The sequence below is a fragment of the Hibiscus syriacus genome, unplaced genomic scaffold, assembly GCF_006381635.1.
Source record: "Hibiscus syriacus cultivar Baekdansim isolate YM2019G1 unplaced genomic scaffold, ASM638163v2 tig00004355_pilon, whole genome shotgun sequence".
NCBI lineage: Eukaryota > Viridiplantae > Streptophyta > Magnoliopsida > Malvales > Malvaceae > Hibiscus > Hibiscus syriacus.
In genome coordinates, this window is record NW_024062011.1 from 774,985 (window position 1) to 787,878 (window position 12,894).

Here is a 12,894-nt window from a genome sequence, read left to right on the forward strand (position 1 = left end):
TGTAATTAAAATTACACGCATATATATATATATTAATGACACATTTTATTCATGTATAATAAAATTGTGCAAAAGTAACACGTTTATAAATTGCTATTTTCAACCATGGGGTGTGATCTTGTAGGTTCCTGTAACGTTAGTAGTAATAATTAGAATCATTCTAATATTACAAACAATGAGTTACATCTAGCAATATATCATTGTTACCTAAGTTATAGGAAGTCATGATTCAACATAACATGTTCATGATGAACTCTTTTAATGTATTAAATCATTTTGTCCTTTATATCTAGAATAGGCACAAGTTTTGGAATAGTCACACTTGTGGAGTCAATATATTATTTCTTGATATCTAGAGTAGACTATAATAAATGAATAATTTATGATATCTCATATCAACTTATTCGAGCATGGTCATGCATTTCTAGTCTCATTCAATCAAGTGTCATGTGATACATTTCCTATTATGTAGGAATGACAAATCCTATCTCGATTATTCATACCCCACTACATATGTCGTGATATGTTCAATGTTATTCTTTATAGTACAACCAGTTACGGAGTACGTTTAACTGTATCATAACATACAATAATATATGTTGAGATAGTAATGATCTCAAGTCTAATGATCATACATATGGTTGTCACTATGAGTAGTATCGTGACTGTCACATAATAATCTAAGACATTCTCATAGCAGGTCAATCCAATACATTATTCTCTAACAACATATTCATGCATCAATTCTGACATCTTTATATCAATGACAACTCATTGTCATCAATCAATAACATTTTAGTATAAAACGTATTATTATTGTTCATGCCCATAATAATACTTGACTAAGGATCTTTTAATAATTATCATATTATTATATGGACATTACTATCTTTTAGTTTATTTAATACATAAAAATATAACAAAAGAAAATAATGGTAATGTCTTTATTCAATAAATACGAAAAAGAAAATATGCCAATACAATTATCATATGATTGGTCTTTGGGCATACTCTAACAGGGTGGTCCGACATTCTGGTCTAGTTGTTTTGATTTTACTTATAACAAGAGAATTAACGACATCACTTAACTTATCGATCTTATCTCCAAAGTAAATGTATTTGTCTTGTAAACTCGTCGAGTGGGTTCATATGGAGGGTGAAACTGTTGAGAGTTTGTGGCCATTGTAGAAATTAAATCTTGGCCATATTTGCAGTCATGTTTACAACAGCCCCTCCACTAGTACCATCGACCATTGTCATCTCCAAAGGAAGTAATCCTTCATAGAAATATTGTAGTAGAGTCTATTTGGTTAACCCGTGTTGTGGACTACTAGCATATAGTTTATTGAATCATTCCCAATATTCGTATAATGACTCTCTATCTTTTTTGTCAAATTCCTATGATGCTTCTTCTTAGTTCACTTGCCTTTTCCGCAGGGAAAAACTTGTCAAGAAAAAGACGAGTCATGTCAGCCCATGTTGTAACAGAATTAGGAAAATGTGAATTTTAATCTTGTCCTCAGATACTCCCTATATTTTCATGCTTGAGCAAACCATATAAAATTCAGTGATATGTTTGTGTGGATTTTCACTCGGTAATCAATGGAAGGCAGAAAGAATGTGTCTAAGACGTTTTAAGCTGAAACAGAGTCTCTCCATGAGGGAAGGCAATGCATAATGATTGTTGAATGTTAGGTGTCACAGCTAGTTCTCAGATTATTTGATCACCTATCAAAATTGTTTCCCGTATATGTAATGTGTATTGACGTCAGTAGAACGTCAAGTATCAATTTTGAATATTATTCTTGTTATTGTTGTCGCTTTTATCATAGCATCTGTCTATGAATTCTACGAGCTAATGCTTCGATCTCCAGTTCACAGTCTACTAGTTCTCTCAGGTTCTATCTGGTCATAAATCAAAGCAAATCTTAATTAGTAACTTTACCAAAGTCCCCAGAAACAACGTCAATTTGACAAGCACAATGACTATCAAAAAAAATAATCCTTAATCTCAAAATAAATAATGAATAAGCGTAGTAAAGATAAGAAATGGACGATCCATAGAGACTTAGGATCTTTTGATGTAAAGAGGTTTTGATACTGACTTTGATGAAAAAGTAAAGAAAATGGGGGGATTTCGAAGTAGAAAATAAATGTAAAAAAACATAAAAGAATTTGAAAACTAAATTTATAAAAATAACAAAAGTAATTTTTGAGAGAAGAAAATCAATTAAATAAAATAGCCTCAAACTTTGCGTTAACTCGATTCATTTTGATCATCGAAAGAGATTTTAGTTTAGGATTCGTGTTGGTTACAGTCTATAAGGTCCAACATTTGCAACTTACTTTTCTCTTCGGTAAATTGATATTTCCAAGTCAATCTTTGAAATTCAATCCTTGTTTGGACTAACTACGGCTATCGTCGTTAGCACTAAAACAATTTTAAGCACTGAAAAAGGTCAACTCTGATTATATTGTCTCAATGAGAATCAAATTCGATCTCAATTTCCCTTAGCGGACTGTCGCTAAGTGTGTTCATAGAAAGTCGAACTTGCTACCAGCCGATTATTCCTCCCAAATTTAAATCAAAACAACATCCAAACTAACGTCAACTTTTGAAATAAAAGTGTTAGGATTTTTAAAGGAAAGGTTAATTGCCAATCCAAGTTTTTAGAAAATTGAGAATGAGTTCCGAAGATATTAAGTGTTTTTCAACTCTCACAATATGAATTGAGTTATCGTTAAGCCATCGGCTAAATGAGAAAATTAGCTAAGCATGATAGAAATCATACTTAGCATGTTTTTAAAGAAATCTAAATAAGACTTAAAGTAAAAACGAAAAGTGAAAATAAAATTTTTTATAAAAATAAAAAGAAAACAATAACGAATTGAATCCAAGTAATTTTCAAGCTTTACCTTAAGGGGTATTTATAGCTTTATAAAACCCTAAAGGTAACACAAATATTCAAAGATAAATTATCCTAAACATAAAAAGATAAATCCTAAAATATTTTTGAATTCAAACTTAAATTTAAATTCCTAAAAAAATTTGTCCATCTTTGTCTAGGATAATGTTGACTATATTGTTTCCAGAAACTATCGCTGCTGACTGGACCTTTTAGAAACTACCACGTCAGACTATGTCATGCCTTAGGTTGTGCCCATGTGTCCAACCACAATCGAATAATAAAAAATACAGAAAATGCTCTTCTTACTACTGGTTCTGGAAAATATATTCATGCACATAAATAAGTGAAATATAACCAAATCAACAGTAATAAATTGATAACACGAGAAAATTAACAAGTGACTATGTTAAGTTTAAAATATTCATCAAAGCCTTAACACCACAAAGGATTAGAAATACACTATCTTGATGTTAGAATCCCGAAATGAAGCTTCTTTAGTCAACCAACACTCTCTTCTAATGCTTGGATGATAAACCACCCACTTACTCTAGTAAAATAAGAAACTCAAAGCTTGAATCCTTAAAACAAGGTCGTTGGAGGGATTACAGATGAATTTCAAGTATGAAAAAGGCTCAAGAACTTACCTTTGAGCTATGGAACTTGGATAGGAAGAAGGAGATATAGATAAGAATGAATGAAGAAATGAAGAGAATAAGAATGTGAAAAAAGATAAAAGGCTTTTCATCTTTCAAAACAAGATAATCACACATTTGGTCATTCCTTGTCTTTCAACTATTTAAAAATCCCATTTTATGGTTAATTGGCCCAATTAAGCCTAATTTGGTCCAACAAATTTAATCATGAAATTCATAAGGTATGCATGCTTTTTGGGTAAACTCGAAACTACTAGACTAGAGTTTAGGGTGTTATAATTTCCCATTTGATTCATAATTTTTTAGGTTGAAAGGTATTTCAAAATGAAGATCATCACCTATAATTTTAAAAGGCATAGGCACAAATAGATGCTGCTCATTCTATTATTGAATGTATACAACATGTTTCCTCGACCAATTCTCTTTATGTTTCCCATGTTTTATCAATTCTATGAAGCTCGTCTATCTAAAATATTTATGTAGGAATAAGTTGATGGACACAAACTAGTGCAACACACTATCCGCGGCATGCGTATCAACAATTGCAAAATGAAGCAAAGGCGTTACGACAAACCAAAACTCTAAGCCTTCAAAAAATCTCAGTGGCAGTAACTGGTAGATCTCCGGCTCACAATATGGAAGCCAATAAAACTGTAAACATTAACTAAATATTAAAAATTAGTATAAATTATGAATAAATAAAAATTTAAATATTTTATTAAAATAATATTTATCACATGTCAACCGACGATATCGAACTCATTCGTATATCAATTTTTGTTGCACCCGATAACTTTGTCTTAGCAATTTTATGTCGACATCTAAATAATATAATAAATAAAAATTAAAAATAAGGAGAAAATAAATTTAAATATTTAGTAAAAAATAAAGTTAGAAAAATACCTTTCAACTAGAGGATACTCAACCGGAGATGTCGTAATTGGTGTAAAAAATGGGAATCAGTACCATGCACAGGACTGTATTAAGACTAGACAACTCGCTACATCGGCTTTTTGACCCTTCTCAATGATTATAACCTTGCAAAGTTCCTGGTATAAAAATTTCAAAATAGTTGAACCTTAACTAGTGTTACGACACTCAGTGAAATTATTCAACATCAAAAGATACTGAGTGTACTCTAAATTTATGGATTTATCCAGTAACAATATCCCTTCAATCAATTTGGGAAGATACGATCGGGCTACAAATTTGACCTCATCCTCGGTATAGTTTTTATTGAATTTAAAATTCGGACTTCAACCAAGTTATTTGTATCTACATCCCTGCTAAGACTTCTGGTGGTGGCCTCTTTTCCAGAACTTCCTCAACAATTCTAAATCGGTTGTAATTGTTGCACCTCACTAATGTTGCACCATTAATTATAACACCTAGTTGGTAAGTAACATCTTCCAATGTAATAATTGCTTCACCACTCGAAACATGAAAAGTATGTGTTTCGGGCCTTCAACATTTAATCAGTGTCGAAATCTGTGTCGGGTTCACCTTAAAAACACGAAGAAATATGATTTGACACAACCCAGATTGTTGTAGATGTATAATAATTTGCTCATGTGGTTCTTTAAGTGTCATTCATCACTGAAGGATGCCATGCTCTTCTTGCGGAGTAAGTTCGAGCGAGTAAATATGGACAACACCAACGCGTAACATTTCATCTCGGGTAGACATTTTCAAGAATTCTTCAAAAAAAAAATCTCAAGAGTGATTTTTTTCATATTAACAATACACAATAAAAATCTTAAACCCCAAACCCTATTCATAACCCCTAGCCCAACGACTATAAATGACTATATTTTTAAAAAATTATGTGGAACTCGTCACGTCGAGATGATGAGTTCTAATATGACAGTTGCTTCTAATTGGTGCTTCTACTTGTTGTCCAACAACTATAAATGGCTAGTTGATTTTAAAATTTAAAGGAACTCGTCAACTCAAGATGACGAGTTATGAGAAATATATTATAATATTGGTCCCTACGAGCCCACTTACCTGAGACCAATTAAATTTTATTTTGGATAAACTCGTCACATGGACATGACGAGTTTACTTTTCACTATAGCATTTGTCATAATCCGTAAATAAAATTCTTGTTGACCTCATGGGCCAGTTAAATACCCTACCTGGCCTAATGACCCAATTTTGCCTAATGAGCAAATTTTACCGAACAAACCTTCATTTTGATGGACGTGAGTTAGTCAACCTCAATACTAAAATCAGGTATCGAAATTTATATCTATACAATAATTTTTTTTGTGAAAAAAGGTAAAACATATAGGGGTGACGAGTCAAAAAATTTGAGTTATTCAAGTTGACGATTCGTATTTTACAACTTGAACTTAACTTGAAATTTTTTTTAGTCGAGTCGAGTTTAAAAAATTCGAGTCGAGTTATTCAAGTATTATAATTATTTATAGTATTATGGCAATGATTTGTTCTAATTTTTTTACTTTATCTAACCATAATATATATATATATATATATATATATATATATATATATATATATATATATATTTCATAATTTAATGTTATTTAATATATCAAATACAATCTAAAATTATGAAATATATTCATAATATTATATTTTAAAGAAAGAATTTTGAGGGTAAAATATTGATGAGAGTATAAATGAGTCAAGGAATTGGTGAGAAAAAAGAATTTGCAAACAATTGTAGTCAAAAGACCAAATTGAGTAAAATGCAAAGTTTATGTACTAAATAAAAAATATAGAATATCTTCAGTTAAAAAATAATAATTAACGTTACATAGGTATTCTATTGTGGTATATGAGCATGTGGTTCAAATTTAGTAAAAATGACTTAAAATAAATCACAAATTAAAGGAATAAGAAATTATGAAAAATTGAAGGACTAAATTGAAAAATGAAAACATTGTTATCAAAAAGAGGAATTGAAAGTACATATGTATTCTACTATGGTTTAGGAGCATGTGACTCAAATTTGATAAAAAAAAGACTTAAAATAAATGATTAATTGAAGAAAGAAGAAGATTGTGAAAAATTAAAAGACTAAATTGAAAAATAAAAAAATTAATAACAAAAAGAGGAATTAAGAGTACATAGGTATTCTTCTATGGTTTAGAGCATGTGGTTTAAATTTGATAAAAAAAGATAAGACTTAAAATGAAGGAGAAATTGAAGAAATCATGAAATCATGAACTAAATCGTAAAACTGTCAAAGTAGTATATCAAATTTTTGATTTTTCGAGTAACTCGAAAAATCAAAATTTCAACTCGACTCGAACTTGAAAACCGAATTTATACTTTGAGTTACCTTAAATAACTCGACTCGAAAAAAATTGATTTTTCAAGTAGGATCGAATTTTGCCCACCCTAGAAATATACTAGTTATTCGACTTCGTGCACGTATCGATTGGTTTTACCTTCCAAAAGTGTAATTCTATTCCATAATTGCTTTTATTTTACGGTTTAACTCAGTATTTGTCTTAAATATTAAATTAGTTCAATTTGTCAAGTTAAGAACAGTTTAATGAATTGAAATATTTTTTTTTATCAAGAGAGAGAGAATATTAGAATGCATTAAATGAATCAAGGGGATAGCAGTCCAAAAAACAAGCATTCGTAACGAAGGCCTGAAATCAACCGCTGCCAAAGGTTTCAGGCAGCCGAGTTAAAAAAATACAATAAAACAAATAAAAACAGAGAGCAACAAGAACAGAGTAACTTGCTGAAGGCACCAGCTCTTTAAAACCCTACATATTCAACTTCTGAACCATGAGGGTCGTAATATCGATAGTTTTAATGGAAAATAACTTTTTTACTTTTCATGAAAATCATTGTAAAAGATTAAGAACCTGATCATCGAAAGAACGACGAAAAAACAACTTAAACTTAATATTAATTACGTTGGTTTTTATATTAATAACCAGTTAGTTAATTTAGATTAATTAATTAATAGATTAAATACATGTGATTATACCAAAAACAAAATAAAATGATTGCCCTATACACCATGTAAATCAATGACGTTGGAAGAGAGGTATCGTAGAGTGAATCGATCAGTATTTTCACCCTGCTGGATCATAGAGTGACCGGTAGAGTGAGATCCTGGGAAGAGAAGTTTACCCGTACTGGTCGATATTGATCCACGTGTACGGTTCCATGTTAGAGTTCGAATCAGACCAATTACTCCAACCTCTGGAGCAACTTGAGCTTCTACGTCTCTGTTGACATTGTTGTTATTGTTTATCCCCCTTTCTTCTTCCGGTTCTGAGTCACTGCGGACGTTTTGAGCCTCGAGGTCTATGTCGATGTTATTCAACTCAGTGGGTCGACTCACTACAGGCTCATCTGTTTGAGGAGCGAGATTAGCTCTACAGACGGGACAAGTAGTGTGAGAAACCAACCAAGCGTCGATACATTCAGTATGAAAAACATGATCGCATTTAGGTATTAGACGCGGCGTTTCGTCTCCTTCGTATTCATTCAAACAAACCGCGCACTCGAGAGCTCCTTTGCCAATCTTATGACCCTTAACTTCGGAGTAAACCATGATTGGGAAAGTCTCGATCACCGACGCTTCAAGTCAACGCATCCCACGCCACGAACTGCCGGCTCTGCCGTTAACAGGGTTGACGCTGCTTCCGTTAATGTTGTTGGAGCAGTTCCGAACGTAAATATAGAAAAGACAGATGAGAAACAAAGCGGCAATCAAAACGACGAGGATCACGGTCAAGGAGGGGCTGAAACTCTCGTGAGGGGAATTCTTGCTATATGGGGTGGTGGGTTGTGCGGCGGAAGGCGGTGGAGAGAGGAGGAGGAAGAGAAGAAAGGAAACGATTCCACGTTTAGCGGTGTACGACATGGAGGTGGGATGAGGAGCATGTGAGTGGAAAAATCAGGAAGCGCAGGGGTTTTAAATCAAATAAGAAGAAAAAGGCCTAAGGGAATATAAAATAGTTTTAAGCCGCTTATATATATATATATATATATATATATATATAAACCTCTACTTGTATTACAAGAAATCCTAATTTTATAAAAAAAATATTTCTTCCTTTTATTTATAACTAAAATGGTTTTATCATTAACAACAATTAAAAGAATTAAAATTAATTAATTAAAAATAAAATTATTTAAAAAAATTATATAAAAAATAAAACATTTACAATACAAATTGAAAACACAAAATTATATAAATATGAACCATTCAAACAATGACGATAATGTGTATATATAAATTTTATTGCCAGTCATTTAATGAAAAATGTTTGAAAGATTATATTTTAATATGAATTATTATTTAAGAATTTAAGAGTTAAAGTTTTAAATTAAAATTTTAATCTGCTTTTTGAATTGGCATATCTCAATATGTTTTAAAATAACGATTATTTAAATTAAAAGTTGTTGAGTGATGATGCATTAAAATGTTTCTTTATTTAAAAGATAAGCTTTTTGCAATTTTTTATTGATAAAGAAAAGGGTTTCTAAAACGTGTCCACTATTTTGTCATGTTTATGGCACATAATTCTAATTAGGGCTGTAAAAAGTTGACCCGATTTGCAAAACTGACTGAAACCGACCCGAGTCAAAACTGTTTTTGACCTACATTGTGGCAATCCGAAACCGACTCGAGTCGGAATTGGTATGGACCTGAAAATTGTGGATCCGAACCCGACCTACATCTAATCTGAGAACGACCTGAACCCGAATTGAACCGAAAATATAATACCCGAACCCGAACTGCATCCGACTGATATGAACCCGAACCCGAGATTGACCTAATAAATAACTAGTATTACCCGACCTATTTCAACCTGACCTGTTATGAACCTGACATGTTTTTAACTTGACATGTTTTTAATCTGACCTGTTTTTAACCTGACCTGTAAATGATCTGACTTGTTAATGATCTGATCTGATACCTGACTTATATATTACCATGGACAAAATTATAAGATTTTAATAAAATTATGACTTTTTTAGCTTATGAAGTAATTAAAATATTAATATGATTACTTTTTAAATGTTATAATAAAATATTTATTATTATAATTATATTAATAAATAGACCTATTATATAAAATTATTTAATAAAATTAATAAAATTATTTAAATGTAAATTAGATAAAACATTATTAATAATGTAAAGGAAAATTAATATAGTTTAATTTATATAAATTATATAGTTTAATTTATATAAAGAAAAAATAATATTATATAAAATAACTTGAGCCTCTAAATTAGAAAAATAAAGTAAAAACTATAAGGAAAAGGCCCACAACCCATAACCTAACTTCAAAAATGTGAATGAAACTGGGAGACTAAATGACTAACCCAAGTTCATTTTGATTTTAGCTTATCTTGTAGAGAGAAAACTGTAAGGAACAAGAGATTGAAGACGAAGAAAAGTGAAAGATTTGAAGGATGATTTATAGTTGGAAAAGTGATGAAAAATAGAGAGTATACACCTTTTAATGCCCACTTTCTATACTACCACATGTGATACTGTAAAAAAAAGTAAACGACAGGAATTTTTGATGTAAAACTTTCATAATATTAGAATTAGATCAAAGAGTTCTCACTGTTCTACCAATTCCTATCTATACAAACACATATAACACCGAGTCTACCAATTTTATCCACAAGAAAAGACCTCACAAATTGATGGTGTAACCTAATCGACAGCGAGGTATCAATTAAAAGTTCACATGTGCTCCTTCATAGGGTCATGACACTTTACAAGTGAACTTATGAAGAAATCCAAACATCAATGCAGTTAAAATGTCTAAAAGGCAAAGGCAACAATCCTCATTAAACTTAGAGCATTTATATTGGGGATTCACACTTCCAGACAATTGGAGCATTTACTTAAAGAACTATATGGACAGCTATAACACAAATAAAGAAGCAGATTGTAATAAAGTTTCGACAGAACTTGGCAAATTCAGCTGTTCAAATCAAGCAAAACCAGGAGGAGATTATACCTCAGGTAGAACCCCAACTGTTTTACTAGAGGGCAAACAAGGAACTAATCCATCAGGAAATCTTTCAACTGTTGTGAAGCATATATTGTATTCCTGTTGGACCAAATTAGTAGCTCATACTAATTAGAAAAATATACAACAGCATAAAAGACCACAACCTTGAACAAGAGGCAAAAAAATCTGATTGTAAAGATAAGAGACATGAGGTGGTTATTTTAACCTGAATTATGGATGGGTAAAGGCTATTGAAATCCAGTAACAATACATATTTGTCATACAGTCCTCTTTTTGGCTCCAAAACCAATTCACCTGCATAGGCAGGACCCTTTTTGTCTTTTCCTCGATCGTTATGAGCTTCCTCTTCAAGATTCACATCATCCCTATTCCCATCCTCAACACCATGAGTTATTCTCCTTTTCAAAACTTTTGTTTCCTTAGTGTGAGGTGAAAACTTGTCTGGGACAATATACTTTTTTGCATGAAATGCGTGCAACAAAAGATACTCTACTCTTTGTGCCCTAGCACCCTAAAAAGGAACGTTTTTATGTCAAGTCAATGAACTGATATTGAAACAAATGCACACAGGGAATCAAGTGGTACTCTCCTGGAGAGTCTTTCCCCATAGATTACCACTGATATTGGTCAGCTGGCGGGTAAGGGGAAGAACAATCAGATGAAACATTAGTTCCATAGATAACCATGCATCAGTCTCGCCATATTCAATCTGAACACATCACAAGATATAATTAGAAGCATAATAACTCAGAATAGAAGCAAATTTCCTGTTACATTTGACTAGTTTGTCCTGTTGCACATTCCCTGAGTTTTATTATCCTCAAGTTCAAGCAGTACGGTCCACTAAAAGCTTTTAGCCAAGAATGGACAATTCATTAATTCACTTACAACAGGTATTGAACACTTCAAGAAAAACATCAAACAATCATCATGCAAGTTGGGCCCTTAATATCTAATTACTGCTAATATTTATATTCTCAAATACATGTTTAACAATGACCTCTATCAATGTTTTTTTAAAGGTATGACCCCTATAAATGTTATTGAAGTTTAGATGATACCTAATTGAAATGTAATTAGACATTACAGAAAGAAAACTTCAGAACCATACTACTATAAGACATGGTTACCAGAACCTACAAGTTCCATGAGCGATGCAGATTCTGCATTCTACAAAAAAAAAAAAAAAATACCATTTCCTGATTAGAATCTGCAGATTGAACTGATTAGGGTCTCACCCAATTTTCCAAGTAATGGCAAACTTCTGTCGGAGACCTTAGAGCAACCAGACACAAAAAGGATCTGCAGATTGATCTGATTAGAACGAGCTAGAGATGCAATTCCGGAATCAGTGATAGCACACCCGGAGACATCAAGGTCATTGAGCAATTGACAGTTATCTGCAATCGCACCCAAACTAGCATCGCTGATCTTACAACCATAAAGATTCAGCATTTCTAAAGTCCAACCATGCAAATCAGCCATGATACAGACAACTTTGTCACTCAAATTTTCAAAATGATGCAAAAACCCAGAAAGGAAATCGAAACAAAAGCCTAGGTTGAGGGTGAATGAGATTACCATTTGACAAAAGCACTTCCATCTTTGGCGCGGACAAGAGAGGCTGTAGAAGCGTCGGTTGAAGCAGCGTCGACTCTCTTCCTAGGCTTTGGTAGATTGGGTTGTTTGGAGAAAGAGAAACAATTAATAGCAGAAGAAAAAAAAAATATGAGGGAAATGACAATTATGGTTTGATTATTTGGCGTCATCGTCTTATATAGGTTGTTTGGAGAGAGGGAAATAATTAAGAGCAGAAGAAAAATAAAAATAGGAGGGAAATGACAATTCTTGTTTGGTTATTTGGCGTCACCGCCTTATATAATTTATATTAATAGAGTATTTATAATTAATATTATAATAATTATATATTATAATTAATATAAAAATAATTATATATTATAATTAATATTAATTTAATTAATATTAATATTAATATTAACTTATATTAATATAGTTTATAATTTGTAATTAATATTAATATAAAATATAGTCTATAAAATTAATATTAATATAAACTATATGTTATAAGTTATATAGTATAGTTTATAAACTATAGTTAATATAATTAACATTAATATAGTGTAGTTTATAAACTATATACTATATTAATATAAATTATAGTTAAGATAATTAACATTAATATAAACTATAGTTTATAAATTATATACTATAGGTTATAAAGTATAAACTATATAGTACACTAATATAAACTATTGTTTATAAACTATAAGTTACATATATAGTTTATATAACATATAAATAGATTGTATATAT

General features: G+C 31.3%; 1 protein-coding gene and 1 pseudogene across 1 annotated transcript; both read right to left on the minus strand.

The window, feature by feature from the left end:
* Positions 1-7,562: 7,562 nt before the first annotated feature.
* LOC120193320 lies at positions 7,563-8,503 on the minus strand (annotated as a pseudogene).
* A 1,638-nt stretch (positions 8,504-10,141) lies between these two features.
* On the minus strand, positions 10,142-12,279 carry LOC120193528 (DNA polymerase alpha catalytic subunit-like). Its single transcript, XM_039196016.1, has 4 exons — positions 12,142-12,279; positions 11,150-11,269; positions 10,766-11,071; positions 10,142-10,638 (listed from the first exon to the last, which is right to left on the minus strand). The coding sequence occupies exons 1-4, from the start codon at positions 12,142-12,144 to the stop codon at positions 10,540-10,542; spliced, it is 528 nt and encodes a 175-aa protein (XP_039051947.1). The 5' UTR covers positions 12,145-12,279; the 3' UTR covers positions 10,142-10,539.
* Between the last annotated feature and the right edge of the window lie 615 nt (positions 12,280-12,894).